The following is a 14,138-nucleotide window of genomic DNA, read 5'->3' as shown; positions in this document are numbered from 1 at the left end:
ATTGTAAGTACCATTACAACTACCACTGTAAGTACCACTACAACTACAACTAACTACCACGGTAAGTATCACTACAACTACCGCCGTGCGTCCAACTATATCTACCACTGTAAGTACCACTACAGCTACCACTGTAAGTATCATTACAACTACAACTAACTACCATGGTAAGTATCACTACAACTACCGCCATACATACAACTATATCTACCACTGTAAGTATCATTACAGCTACCAATGTAACTACCCATACAACAGTTATTACCACTACAACTGCAAATGTAATTACCACGTCCACTCTAAGTACTACTAGTAGATACCACTGATAGCACGTACCTCTGTAAGTACCATAACAACTACCACTAAAAGTATCACTGTAAGCAACACTACAACTACCACCAGTACAACTACACCTACTATGGTAAGTATTAGTAGCAGTTGTGTTGTTACCCATTTACATTTGTTGCTATTTTAGACTTTTTTGAGACAATTTTTTACTGATTTTGAAACCAATCAGTTTCAAAGAATTATATTTCTCATGTTCAATAGTAAAAAGAAACCAACAAATTATATCTATGGCTATATCTTACCCGTATCCTACTATCCGCTCCTGGATACTCCTTCTCCTCCAGAGCCTCCCATCTCTGATCAAACTTGGACACCAGAGGATCGTCAAAGTCCACTATCTGGAATCCTGACACATTAGCGCCGCCATATTGGATCTTGGACAAGTCTCCGTCGACAAAGCCCTGCAAATAAAAACAAAGAGGCAGAATAAATGGTTTTGGATAATATTTTAGAATCATTTTGTTGTCATCTTTCGGTATTGAATGCATTCTTTTCTGGCCAGGTTTAAACAATAGGTCTCATTACTAACAGGAACAAAAGGAAAATTGTTAATTAAAATGGCAAGGCGGCTGAAATTGAAATCTATAACAGAATGAGCATAGCAAGGCCCTGGTTATTTCTGAGCTTCCACTTGGCATAAATCAATTTTACCAAACAATTGACAAACGTGCAGATATTAAAACAAAACTTCTAAATAACTTTTTGATCATTTTCAAATGCTGGCACCACTTTACAATAACTACACTTTATTTAGCCTTAATAAAGCATGAACACATTGTTTATTAAAGAGGTATTACACATCTATGGGGTATTAATTGCTAACACATAACATATTTAGATCCACATGTCACCTTACATTGTTTTGAAAATGCTATATTCAGCAAAAACAATGTACTGTATGTATGTCCTCTCTCACTTTTGTCTCTCTGCCTTCTGAGCACTATAACAATAAAACCAGTGTGCACGCCACAAATGAAACCACTACGCATCATATCAGGTTTGTGAAGTTGTAGTGTATTGTATTGCATCATGCTTGTACGTATTTATGGAAAATCGTCATGCAGGTGACGTAGGCTTGCAGGCTGAGCATTGGACAGAATCGTACCGCTAACCGCAAAGAGGGTTCGTATAAGGCCCAGGAGAGATCGCTAGATTACTCAAACATGCATGAACGACATCTAAAACCAACAACATTGTAGAAAGCTCAAAAATGTCAATAACACCCCCTCTTTAAGAATAATTCAGGCTTAGTAACTGCTTAATTAAGGGGTTAGGTGTTAGGGTAAAATTATTAATTAAGTAGTTACTAAAATTAAATCATCCTTAATTAACTATGTGTTTAATGAGGCAAATTACAGTGTGCTTATTAAATTAAATATTATTGTTATGTTTAAAGGGAGCATATGACACTGTTGTCTAATCTATGTTATAAGGTTGTTTTCTCATCACAAACGTACCCGGAGTTGTGTTTTGTTTCATTCACACACAAACCCTGCATATTTAGGCTAAGTTCTTCTCTCAAACAGAAAACACTCTGTTCAACCTTGTGATGTCATCATGTGGTAATACAATAAGTGCCCCACTGTGCATTTAAACTCCATTCACCTTCACTAGAATCATTTGGATCATTTCAGCACTGGAATTGACAATCTCTACTGAACTAAATGTAAAAGGCAGCTGTTAACTTGAAAGCTACCACTTCATGACATCACAAGGTGGAACAGAGCATTTTGCGATTTGGAGATGTAGACAGAATGTGAATGAAACAAAGCACAACTCCAGGTCTGTTTTGAGGAGGTAAAAGCATTGTGACATGGTTTAAGCTCACAAGAGTCAGTTTTGTGTGATATAGGACCTTTAACTTCAAAAAACCAACACAGACATATTTACGCTTACCAAGTTTGCAATGATGTAGTGGTATCCTTTGACATGCCTCCCGATGGTGATAACCTGAAAAAGGAATAAGACACAATCATTTCAGTTCGAATAATTTCAGCGCCAGCTATCTTTTATGCGACAGACAACATTTCATTAGACGTGTTCAATGCCTTTTTCCATTCTTCTGCATTCTCTATTCACTGTACAGTCCAATGGTGAGCTCCTATTGTATTATCAATGACACCAGCATCTAATTCACACATGATAATTTGTCACTCTCGCTCCTCACGTGTCTGGCAGTCTATTGTGGTGGTGCGTTCACTGTCACAGCCCGTGAGCAGGAAAATACAATTGCAGTTATCAGCGTTCTGACAGAAATAACCAGAATATCATGGTGCATAACTGACGCTGTGGAAAGCAATATATTAGTTTGAGCGACAAGCCAGATTGTAACAGCTGTAAAAAGAGTGGGGAGTGTCCATGTGAGGAGAATGTACGGCAAAGGTAGAAAAATAGGCTTTGAAAATAACTAGAAATTGTTTTGGAACTAATTGGTATTAAACATGTTATATTATTACCAAAACTTCTAATGTGAGCAAGTGTCAATACATGTAAGTATAAGTGTTAATACTATGAACAGTAGCGATCTTTTTCAGACCTAGAGAAGATGCTATATTCGCCGGAAACAACGTGTTTAATAAGTTTCAGTTTCGTCTTTGTTGCTCTGAGTCCCCTCTTTACTCTCTGCCTTAAGTCACTCCCCCTTCAGAGCGCAAGCCAGTTCAAATCTCATCCGAAGCAAAGGCAAAAAATAATAATTAACAGCCAAATGAAAATAAGCTAAATCTGTACCCCACAGGTTGTCAGACAGCAGTAATGTAGACAGCATCTAGTGGTCATATGTGAGAATACAACAGGGCTGAATCAGACACTCTGATTAGAAAAATAAAAAATAAAAAATAGGACTTTAAAACTCTTTACTTGCAAAACATAGTCCCCAACCTGATAAAACGTACTTATTTTGGCCTGAAGTGAAAAAAAAGTTGGGCATCCCTGGCATAAAGTGTTCCACATGGCCTTAAACTTATCTATCTCCATGGAGACAAGCAGGCAACACCACCAAAACAAGTTACAGGTCAGATCTGTTGAGAGGCATGCCCACTTACAGTACAAATGCATGTTTACATATTTTTTAGCAAGATAAATAATTGAATTGAATAAACGAATAATTGAATAAACTTGATGATGATGATTTGTTTATTTTGTTCATTGGTCTAGGAAAAAAATTTTATACTTGAAAAACTGAACTGAAAAAAATAAATTAATTAAATATAAATAAATAAAAAATGCATTAAGAAACTTTGAATTAATCACATATACAAAATATCTTCTGACTAAAATCTCCCCACTCGAAAGGCAGCGGGACGAACTAATACTTATTCATTCCCACCCCTGTGTACACGTATTGTAGAACATTCCAGAAGAGGCAATAACATCTCCATGGAGACATCACCTTTATAGCCACCAGAGCCACAAGCATCGATTTGGTTTTGCCTCTCTCAGTCTGGATGTGTCTCTACGGGGGAACAGGTGGAATAAAAATAGCCAGTTTAGCGCTCCGTTTGGCCTTAATTACACTTTTGTTTACGGCCCGGATGAAGCATTAGTCTAATTGTTATGGGCTGTGGTACATCTGCCGGACCTCTCCTTTGTGCTTTCTCTCACTAAACACTTCCACACACATTTGAGTATTGTCTTGCCCTAAAAAAAAAAGAATATCAGGACAATGTAGCCTGCAGCGCCTGTTTGACGAAAATAAATGACTTTGAAGCTAAATGTGTTACCCTGCTTTATCCTTATTACAGGACTGCTTTCATGGCTAAGTGCGGCATATTCGTTTATTCCTAATAGCACTTTTAAGGCTAGTGAATGGATTTTTCAGGCCAATAAGCTAATAATAGTTTTTTAATGGTGCAATCTCAAATTGCTGTCAAATATAGATGACAATTCAGGATGATATTAAAGGTGCACAATGCAACTTTTTTTGATAAAAGGGTCTGCTACCTGCTTGTCTTCATGGGGTTGTTATGAGTTTGTCTGAAATGTATTGCAATACGGCATTAAACTTCTTCCATTTATTTAATTACCGGTGTTTTTATTGCGCACAAGCATGAATTTTTAATGTGAGTGGGTTCACCTGTCCACAGATCTGACCTGTAACTCGGTCTGGTGGCATTTCTTGCTTCATTTCTTGCCAATGTAAAAGATAATGGACATTTTTTGCATTTTGGAGGGATTGCAATATGTATGTAGTATACTATAGTAGTGTAATATATATTTTTTTCACCATTTTTTGTTGAGTGTTTAAAAATACACTCCCCAATATCTAATACATCAAAAGCATAGTTATCAGTGCAACCCCGTTCAGAACTACATGTCCTTAATTGAACAATCCACTGTTTAAAACTTTAACTCACTTTATTGTAAAGGCTTCCCAAAAACAAACATTTCACATAGGATCTCAAACTGCTGTATAAACACACTTTTCATAAAAACCTGCATATTTTCAAAGCCAATCCAGAAGCAGATGGTGGTACAGTGTGTGCAGACAGCAGCAGGTTCAGATGAGCACTGTGTTCTTATGAGCACCCTCAAACATCCAGCCTCTTTTCCCTTAAGTCCCTCTTCACCCGACCACTTTAAGAGGTCAACTAAGGTCATGTTTCACTTCAGGACTATAAAATATCTAAAGTTATATCCAAAGGTAAAATGACTTGAACTTTGGATACCTGATTTGCCAGCCATGTAAGGATGAGTTATGTATAAACTGTTGTTCAGGTTTCTAACTTGTGCCAATCTTTCACAAACTAAACCCTTCGGCACATAACTAGTATTCACATGCATTTTTATTTATTTATTTATTTTTGGTTCATGCACAGGTTTAGAAAAGTAAAGTTGGACATAGACAATGCAAGTGGTGGAAGGTCACAAGTTAAAAGTAGTAAAGTACTGTACTTAAGTCGATTTTTTAGGTATCTGGACTTTACTTCAGCACATTTTACGGTGGATACTTTTATTTTTACTTCATTACATTTGAGAGCAGGTATCTGTACTTTCTACTCCACTACATTTTTGAACTGGACTAAAAAGTAACAAGTACTTTTCATATGATTTGAGGGTTTCATGTTTACCATGTTCGTGGTAATATCCTGACTACAGTTTTCGAGTTCAAACTTCGGCTTTGAGTAAACAAAAATAGACAAAATTCATGAGAAAAATATATTCATCACAACTGTTCACCAAAATCTGTACAATTTGCTGTATCACTGCATTCACACTTTAACAAATTAGCACTTGTGTGAAATACCTTTATATAATAGTAAGTACATTTTTTCATGTGATACTTTTACTTGTTTAATGTTTTACCTCTGTATTTGTACTTTTACTTAAGATAAAAACTGAATACTTCATCCACCACTGGACAACCCACAGCCAGCATACTCTTATCCTAAAATGTAACATAGCCACTGGATGTTTCTGCTGGGTTTGTGATCGATAAAACGCTTTATAACTTGGGGGAAATGGAACCTTTTTACAAAATAGTTTGGTACCCCAGCTTTAATCTAAGAAAAACAACTTTATCTGTATTTTATTTTTACTGTAACAGAACTTGTTAATTTTAAACGATTTGCAGTGGACTAATTTAATGTACTCACTTTCATAACGCATCATAGCATCCTTTAGTAGTTTAGCAGCTTTAGTTTTGACATCACAACTAGCATGCTAACAGTACACTTCCTGATTCTCGGACATTAAAATGTTTTATAATCAGATTCAGATGGCAGAAAGCTTTCTCGTTTTCAAATTCACTCAAGTCAAACTGTTTTAATTTATGCAGGATATGTTTTTTGCAGTTCAGTTATTTGTTGGGTAAGTGGTTCTAAAAGAAAAGAAAAGAAAAGAAAAGAAAAGTAACACAATTTCAGAGTTTAAATTTCGTCCTGAACAAATATAATTCAGTGCACGCTAAATACTAGGGCTGGAAATCACAGGGTACCTCACAATTCAATATGATAGATCAAATTATTATTATTATTATTTTTTTTTTTGGTATTTATTTGTTTTAAGACTACTTGCACAAACTTAATATGAAATACACCCATTAACAGGGAATATGTCAAATGTACTGCAAAAACAAGCTTCCTTTTTGTAGCACTGATACAAAATAAAAAAAAAAAAAAATAAAAAAAAATTGGTGATATATCTATTTTTCCATATTTTAGCATACCCCTAATAAATAAAAAAATACTGTCTCCATGTTGCGCATCCATGTTGAGTCATGTTGAGTCTTACCTGGTCCATTATGTCTTTGACTTTGTCCTGCTCACAGTCCAGTATAACCCTGCGTTCCTTCTTATTCTCCAGATCTTGGAACAGAGAGCGGTAGGCCTCGTCTTTACGCTCGTCCTTCAGGTTGCCCACGTTTATGGCCGTCACCTGCCACTTCCTCTCCGCAGCTGTGTCCAGAACCACCTGCAGAGTGGTCAAACCTTGGATACAAACACAAAGAATAATAAATAGGTTGCGTTCACGTTGTAGAATTTGAGGATGTCCTAGTCTCAGATGGAGAGCAAGCACTTATATAACTCTATGGGAGATTGACAGTCTTTAAAGGAATATCTAAATTACAATACATGAACTTCTTACCGAGATTTGTTAGGGATTGGCCACATAAACTTGAATAAAGGCACCACTTTCTGAAAATATTGTGAGAAAATTGTTTCGCTTTTGTGTATTTATACAGAAAGAGAAGGCACTGAACTTCCAAACCTATTTATTGACTCTTACGCTGTGATGACAAAGACTGAGTTAAGCTGACTTTGCACCAGTTTTTGTTTGACGTAGATAGGCCCAGTAATGACAAAGACACCAACCACAAACCCCAAGTCACATCATCTGAAATTTAACAGTTAAATAGCAAATTCTACCATAGAATTCTGACCTGTCCTCCATTTCAGTCATAATCTATAGGAATTCTTTAATGTTATAATGTCATGTAAACCCAAAGTGTCTAATGGTGATTGATATGCTATTTTGTCTCATGTCATGATTCACCAATTTCCTCCCAAACAAATACACTTTTTCCCACCCACACCTTCTATTTATGGGGTTCCTGTTAGCTCCAGCATTGTGAGCACTTTTGCCCATTCAAAATACACAATATTTTGTCAATCGCTGTGACGAGTGAACTAATTTTTCATCATTCTGAAACCCACAGATTGGTCAACCTCAGCAAAGCTCTGAGTGAGAGACAGTTGGATTTAACCAATTGTAATGAGGTATAAAGAATATGACTGTAGTTATCTCTTCATGGCTATATACAGATGCAAAATTTACTTGAACTGTGATAAAATTGTGATATTAATCTTTTGGCTCAGCATAGTACTCTGTTGTTTAAAGAGTCTTGAAGGTGACTTTTCTCTCAGATGGAAATTTTTATATAGCGCTTTTCCACCTTCAAGGCATTTTACACTATGTTGAACTCAATCACTTACTGTATATTAATGACACGGTATATTGCTATATTTATCCAATCACACCGATAACTTAATAACAATAGCTATTTTGACAGCCTTCATGTCAGCCTCCAGCTTCTCCTACCGCCATATACGTGTTGTCCCTGCTGCTGATCTGTTTCTGAGCCTGACCACTCCTGGACCTACACCTGCAGCTGCCACGCCTTAAAAGGACCCGCCCCCCTGCCACTCAGGTGCTGCTGGATACTGTCCGTGAACCTCATGCCGCTTTTGACCTATGTCTGTGAAACTGTAACTTTAACCTTGTAAAAATCGAGACACTTGTAGTCCTTCGAATTCGTTCTGACACTGTTTTGTTTTGGTCTTTTGTGATTTATGTTGTAACAGTTTGAAACTCGCGGAGCCTCCTTTTGTTATTTAGTTTGCTGCATAACAATAAGTTTACGAAAATTGCAACCCTCACATTTACTGTATAATTAAAGACGTTTATTTACCCTTTTACCAGCTGGGGTTATGTTATTTCCTTTCATGCCAAGGAACGGTTTGTGACACTTCATCAGGACTTAAACACTACAGTGCTTCAGTAGTTAAAGATTTGTGAGCGACTGTTGGTAGGTGGAGGGGCTGATGGCTTCTCTCAATTTACCCCAGGGTAGCTGTGGCTTCAACAATAACTCAACAATTGTGGAGTGAAAAATAATAAAAAATAATGTTATGAGAAAATACATGAAATGCGTGAAAATATATACACCAAATGCATTTTATTTCTTCTTCTGAAAACAAGCAACACTGAATATGATGAGGATGATAAGTGACAATTTGCTCGCTTTACTGTAGACAAGAAAAAAGACCCGTTCAACCTGCTTTTCTAGCAAAAGTAAATAAGATGGAAAACAAAACCCGTAAGTATCTGTGTTTTGGAGAACGTTGAAAATAGAATCCTGTGGCAGTTATTAGCACTTGAAACTTGTAAGTGATAGGTGCAAAATCAGGTCCAATTTTAGGCAAAGTATCCAATGTTTCAAGTATCAGCCACATCCTGCTAGAGATAGCTTGAAATGTAATCCAAATTCTTTTTAAAGTTGTTAAGATGGCGATACCAGTACACAAGGACAATTTTCAGCAAATGCTTCTTGGGCTCCATCCTGGCTAATCTACTCAACTCTAGTCACAAGTCACCACAACTATAATGCATATCTGTATATTTTATTAGATTATGCTGATAATTATGTAAAAAAAAATAAATAAATATCCATCCATCCATCCATCCATCCATTTTCTTCCGCTTATCCGGGGCCGGGTCGCGGGGGCAGCAGTCTAAGCAGGGACTCCCAGACTTCCCTCACCCCGGACACGTCCTCCAGCTCCTCCGGTGGGACCCCAAGGCGTTCCCAGGCCAGCCGAGAGACATAGTCCCTCCAGCGTGTCCTGGGTCTTCCCCGGGGCCTCCTCCCGGTGGGACATGCCCAGAACACCTCCCTAGGGAGGCGTCCAGGAGGCATCCTGAGCAGATGCCCGAGCCACCTCAGCTGGTTCCTCTCAACGTGTAGGAGCAGCGGCTCTACTCCGAGCTCCTCCCGTGTGACCGAGCTCCTCACCCTATCCCTAAGGGTGCGCCCGGCCACTCTGCGGAGGAAGCCCATTTCAGCCGCTTGTATCCGCGATCTTGTCCTTTGGTACCTCAACCCTTTGGTTGAGGGTAGGAACGTAGATTGACCGGTAAATCGAGAGCTTCGCCTTCAGGCTCAGCTCCTTCTTTACCACAACGGACCGATACAGCGACCGCATCACTGCAGACGCTGCACCGATCCGCCTGTCAATCTCCCGCTCCATCCTTCCCTCACTTTTTTTTTTTTATTTTTTTTTTATTTTATTTATTTATTTATTTATTAATAAATAAATAAATAAATAAAATAAAAAAATCCACTTCTATTCCAAAATGCATCAGAAATTTCTTGGTTGAGGTTTAAAAATATAAAACTATTTCTTTTTAAAGACAAAATATTACTTTATATATATATTTTTTTTCAGCTTTACCTTAATATTGACAATTTGTTAAATATTCAAACTGCACTTAAAAAAAAAAAAAAAAAGTAAATAAAATAAAATAAAAATCATTTCAAGACATTGTGACAGTGGTTGTTGGGAGTATTATACCTTTGACCACAGAGGCTAAGATAACAAGGACTAAGCTGGCAGTGTGGCACAGCACAAAAATGCCATTTCGCTATTAAATATCTCTTTACAAACAATATATCACCCACTTCTAACCACATCCAACCACACAGTTATGTAGTTATGCCTTTTTCAGCATTCTCTAGTATGTAAGTATCATCATATACACACGTTAATATTGTAAACTGTATTTAAACATGCCAACTTTCCCTTTCTTGTCATATGTGTCTGCCTGCAAGCCTTATGTAAAGAGCTTTTACGGATGACTCACTCACTCTGGTCTGAACCTGATCACCGTGTGGGAGGACACACAACAGTCTGTTCATGTTTTACACTTTATTACAGACGGTAAAATGTCGCCTTCATTTCCTCTGGATTTTTTTTCTTCTTCACTTTCCTCTTGCAAAAGTCAAATGAAAAAGTCTGACTGGTGAGTGAATCATCATTTTAGCTGCATCATATAATCAGATCCCAGACTTTTTTTTTTCCTTTTTTTTTTACTCCGGAGAGGTCGAAAGGTGGTACTAGGTCTTTAAGGTGATAAGTTTGAGAATTTCAGATGGAATAGTATAAGTAAAGATAATAATTTGGCTCTGCGATGCAACCTATTGTGCAACCACTGTCTGCAAATGCAAAGAAATGTCACTAAAAAACTATATTAATTGATTTAAAGATAAAGTTTTCTAGTTCTGCTATCTGCAATTCCATGACGCCAATGTGCAAGTATGGAAAGGCGCTCGCAAAAACAATAAATAGAATGTAGATAGCTAAAGGAACTGTAGATTTTTATTTTAAATCCTATGAACAAAACCTGTCTGTGCCCTCTATACAAAGTAAACGCATTACAATCAAATGCAATGTTAATTTATTTTGTTGTTTATAGTATAATCAGAATCAAAATCAGAAGACTTTTACTGCCATCGTCAGTGAACACAGCTCAAAAACTAGGAACTTACTGCGGTGATAAAGTGCAACATAAAAACACACTGAATAAATACAAATACAAATAAGAACATGCACAAAGTTAAAAAAAGATATGCTTAAAACTAAAATAAAATACTTAGAGGTAGAAAATATATACAACAGCAGCATCAGAACAACAGTACAAACATGGCTTATTAAAGTGACCAGTATTATAAAGTGTCCAGTTTTGTGCAGATAAAGTTATAATATGGCATTTTGGGTCTTAAGACAATTATCCAATCAAAAAGCAGGATGAACTTCACACTATTCTTCGGGTTGCCAGTTTCAATGCAAAAATCCAGTTAGTTTAAATCTAAAAATGTCTGATCAGAACCCTCACTACCTAAACCCCAGCACCTTCAGCCAATCATTAATCAGTGCTAGTGCAGCCTCTGAGTGAATTCTGGAGGTTCTGAGCTTTCAAATGAGACATGGCTTGTCCATATACTGAAAAAAAACGTGTATGTGTTTCCGCAGCTCAGATTTAGTTGTCATTGTAGCACCCTTTTGTAAAGCTGTAAGATCACAGGCTATACACATACAGTCCCTTTAAGACAGATTTAATGCCATACTGTATAACATTTCCAAGCGAAAAAGCCACCTCTCCGTTGACACAAGCAGGTAGCGGACTCCCTCAGAATAGTTACACAGTGGACCTTTAAGAAATTGATCACCGCCACCTAATACCAATTCCAGCTAACTCTGTGCACTATAGAGACTTCAGTGATAGATTTCCATCAAGACATTTCCTATACTACCAAGCTGTAATTAAAACTCACGTAACTCTGTAATGCTCCCAAGCGGAATCTCTCTTCTTATATTGATTTTGCTCCTTTAAACTACAACGATTTGATAAAAGGGTCAACTAAGTCCTTCTGCAAACCTGGCTATAGCGTATAGAATTACACATAAAATCAATCTTACAGGAGCAAAGAGGAAACTGTCCACTTGCACTTTTATCTGAGTGAACCATGTGTCATAATTACTGCAGGGTCGTTATGGGCTGTTTAAGTATGAGGGATTCATCAATGCCTATTACATGGTATAATTAGATTCTACATCTAAGATAAAGCAAGGACAAAGGCAAACTGATTTGACCAGAAGTCCAGCCTCAGCGCTAGTGTTAATTGCATAATATTTTCTCCCATTCAAGGCCGTATTGGCAATCAAGCTTTAATTGTTGCATTATGTGAAGTAATATATGGAGAGTTGGCGTTTTGCAGCTGTAGTTAAAGTAAAAAGTAACAGCTAAACAGCGTGTTCAAGGATGCAGGCAGGAAATACTGAAAATATCTTGTAGTTATAGCTTAGTTCTGATAAGTAACTCTATTTAGGTTAAAGATACACTACGTATTTTTTGTCAGGTTCAACTATGGAGATGCATTGCCTGGAATGTCCCTCTCACATTTATTCATATAAATGTGTTTTTATTGCTTGTAAAAATATCTTGAAATGAGCCCTTTTGACAGTAAGCAGACTTGCCTCTCCACAGATTTGACCTGTAAACTGGCCTGTTCGCGTGACCTGCTTGTTTCCATGGAGATAGATACGTTTAATGCCATACAATAGAACGTCACAGGCAAAGTAATAGCACCTCCAAGGAGACAGGTGGCAGGTCGCCCCTACCAGCAGTTACATAGCGCACCTTTTCAGCTATAAAATGTGAAAACAATACAAGAAGATGCATTTGGCCGTGTTTATGGACCGCGCAGGTAAAGCCGAGGTCATGAGACTCTACTTTACATTTCAGCACTGCTCTGTGGGAACAAGGCTCTAAGCTACAGCAGCATATGGCGAGTTCTACAGCGGAGGAGAAGGAAGGAAGTGTTTAAACAGCGGGAGGCTCATTGTGTACCACTGATAAAATATGGATTACAAAGTGCATAATGGAAATGTATGGAAACAGCTGGATGAATAATTGATTTTCTTTAAAGAACTGTTTGTAAAATTAGGATTTAAAATTTCTTAAACATGACCTGTGTCCTTAGATGCAAGGCAAATATGTTCAACTCAACAACTGTAATGCTGATTTATTCTTAATTACAAAAACATTGGACATAATGACCAAGTTGTTATAATTGGGGGTTTTGGTTCAAGTGGATTATCCAAACACAAGTCTCTCATTTGCGTTGCCAGTTTCAGTGCTGAAATCCAGTTGGTTTACACCTAAAAGGACTCTCTCTGATTTAAATCCTCATGGCCTAAACCCCAGCACAAATCATTCATCAGTGCTAGTGCAGCCGGTGCAGGTCGGTGAATGAATTCTGGAGGTTCTGAGCTTTCACATGTAGCATGGCCTGTCCGTATACAGAGAATAAGAACAACGTGTATGTCTCCTTAATCTGCAGGATAAGGCACTGGCAACACAGGCTCAGTTGTGATTGTAGTGCCTTAGACTAAGAGCACAGGCTACATACAGTTCCTACCGGGCACTATGTAACTTTTCTGGTTGGGGTGGTTTGTCCCAAGGAGCATGTTCTTGCCTTGCCTGAAATGTTCCACAGTATGGCATTAAACATATCCATCTAGCATTTCTATAATTGCGCATGATTTTATTGCCCATAAAAATACCAATACAAAGCGGCGTCACCTGTCTGTCGCCATGGAGGTTGACCAGGTTAATGCCATACTTAATGGCGGCGAATGTCTGGATTGAGCTACAATATGGCGTCTTGAAAATAAGCAATTAGAGATTGCTCAAATGTGCCCGAATAACTCCAAAAACAACTTCTAGAGGGTAAATGGTGAGGGGAAGCAACTGTAACATGGTTAAAAGCTCTGAAGTCGATTTTGCATAATAGGTCTGCTTTAATACCCGGAGATCAAAACCATACCAGTTGACCAGTAGTGTACAGCTTTATGCATAATAGACGACAAAACTGGCTCATAAATAAACATATGATAAGCCAACACTATAAAGGCAGCTGGTCTGTTCTTTAATGTCTTAGCTCCAGGCAGTTGTTTTCCTCGGTACAGTGGTAAAGGACTTCTATGTGCCCTGGAGCTAAACCTGTCAATTTCGCAGCATAAAACATGATGAAGGGCACAGGAAATCGTTTGGGAAGCACTAATAGATGGTTTAGAATGATAAGTAAGGAGATTAAATGTTATTTAGGCTTACTGTATAGAATAATGTGAGTATATTTAGGATTTAGTAATTGTTACAGTGAATATATATATATATATAAATATATATATATATATAAATATATATATATATATAAATATATATATAAA

The 14,138-nt window shown here is 37.4% G+C and overlaps 1 protein-coding gene across 3 annotated transcripts in view; it reads right to left on the bottom strand.

Annotated features, from left to right (window-relative positions):
• The window catches only part of gria2b (glutamate receptor, ionotropic, AMPA 2b), a 97,680-nt gene that overhangs the window by 22,861 nt on the left and 60,681 nt on the right, over positions 1 to 14,138 (bottom strand). For all 3 annotated transcript variants that reach the window (XM_033973621.2, XM_055224572.1, XM_033973622.2), the window contains exons 4-6: positions 6,580 to 6,776; positions 2,245 to 2,298; positions 591 to 749 (exon numbers count right to left, since the gene is read on the bottom strand). In XM_033973621.2, coding sequence (XP_033829512.1) covers positions 591 to 749; positions 2,245 to 2,298; positions 6,580 to 6,776 — 410 coding nt within the window. The remainder of the gene's footprint in view (positions 1 to 590; positions 750 to 2,244; positions 2,299 to 6,579; positions 6,777 to 14,138) is intronic.

This window comes from Periophthalmus magnuspinnatus, chromosome 10 (assembly GCF_009829125.3).
Source record: "Periophthalmus magnuspinnatus isolate fPerMag1 chromosome 10, fPerMag1.2.pri, whole genome shotgun sequence".
Lineage (NCBI taxonomy): Eukaryota > Metazoa > Chordata > Actinopteri > Gobiiformes > Gobiidae > Periophthalmus > Periophthalmus magnuspinnatus.
The sequence above is the reverse complement of the archived record's forward strand: the minus strand, read 5'-3'. Positions and strand labels throughout refer to the sequence as shown.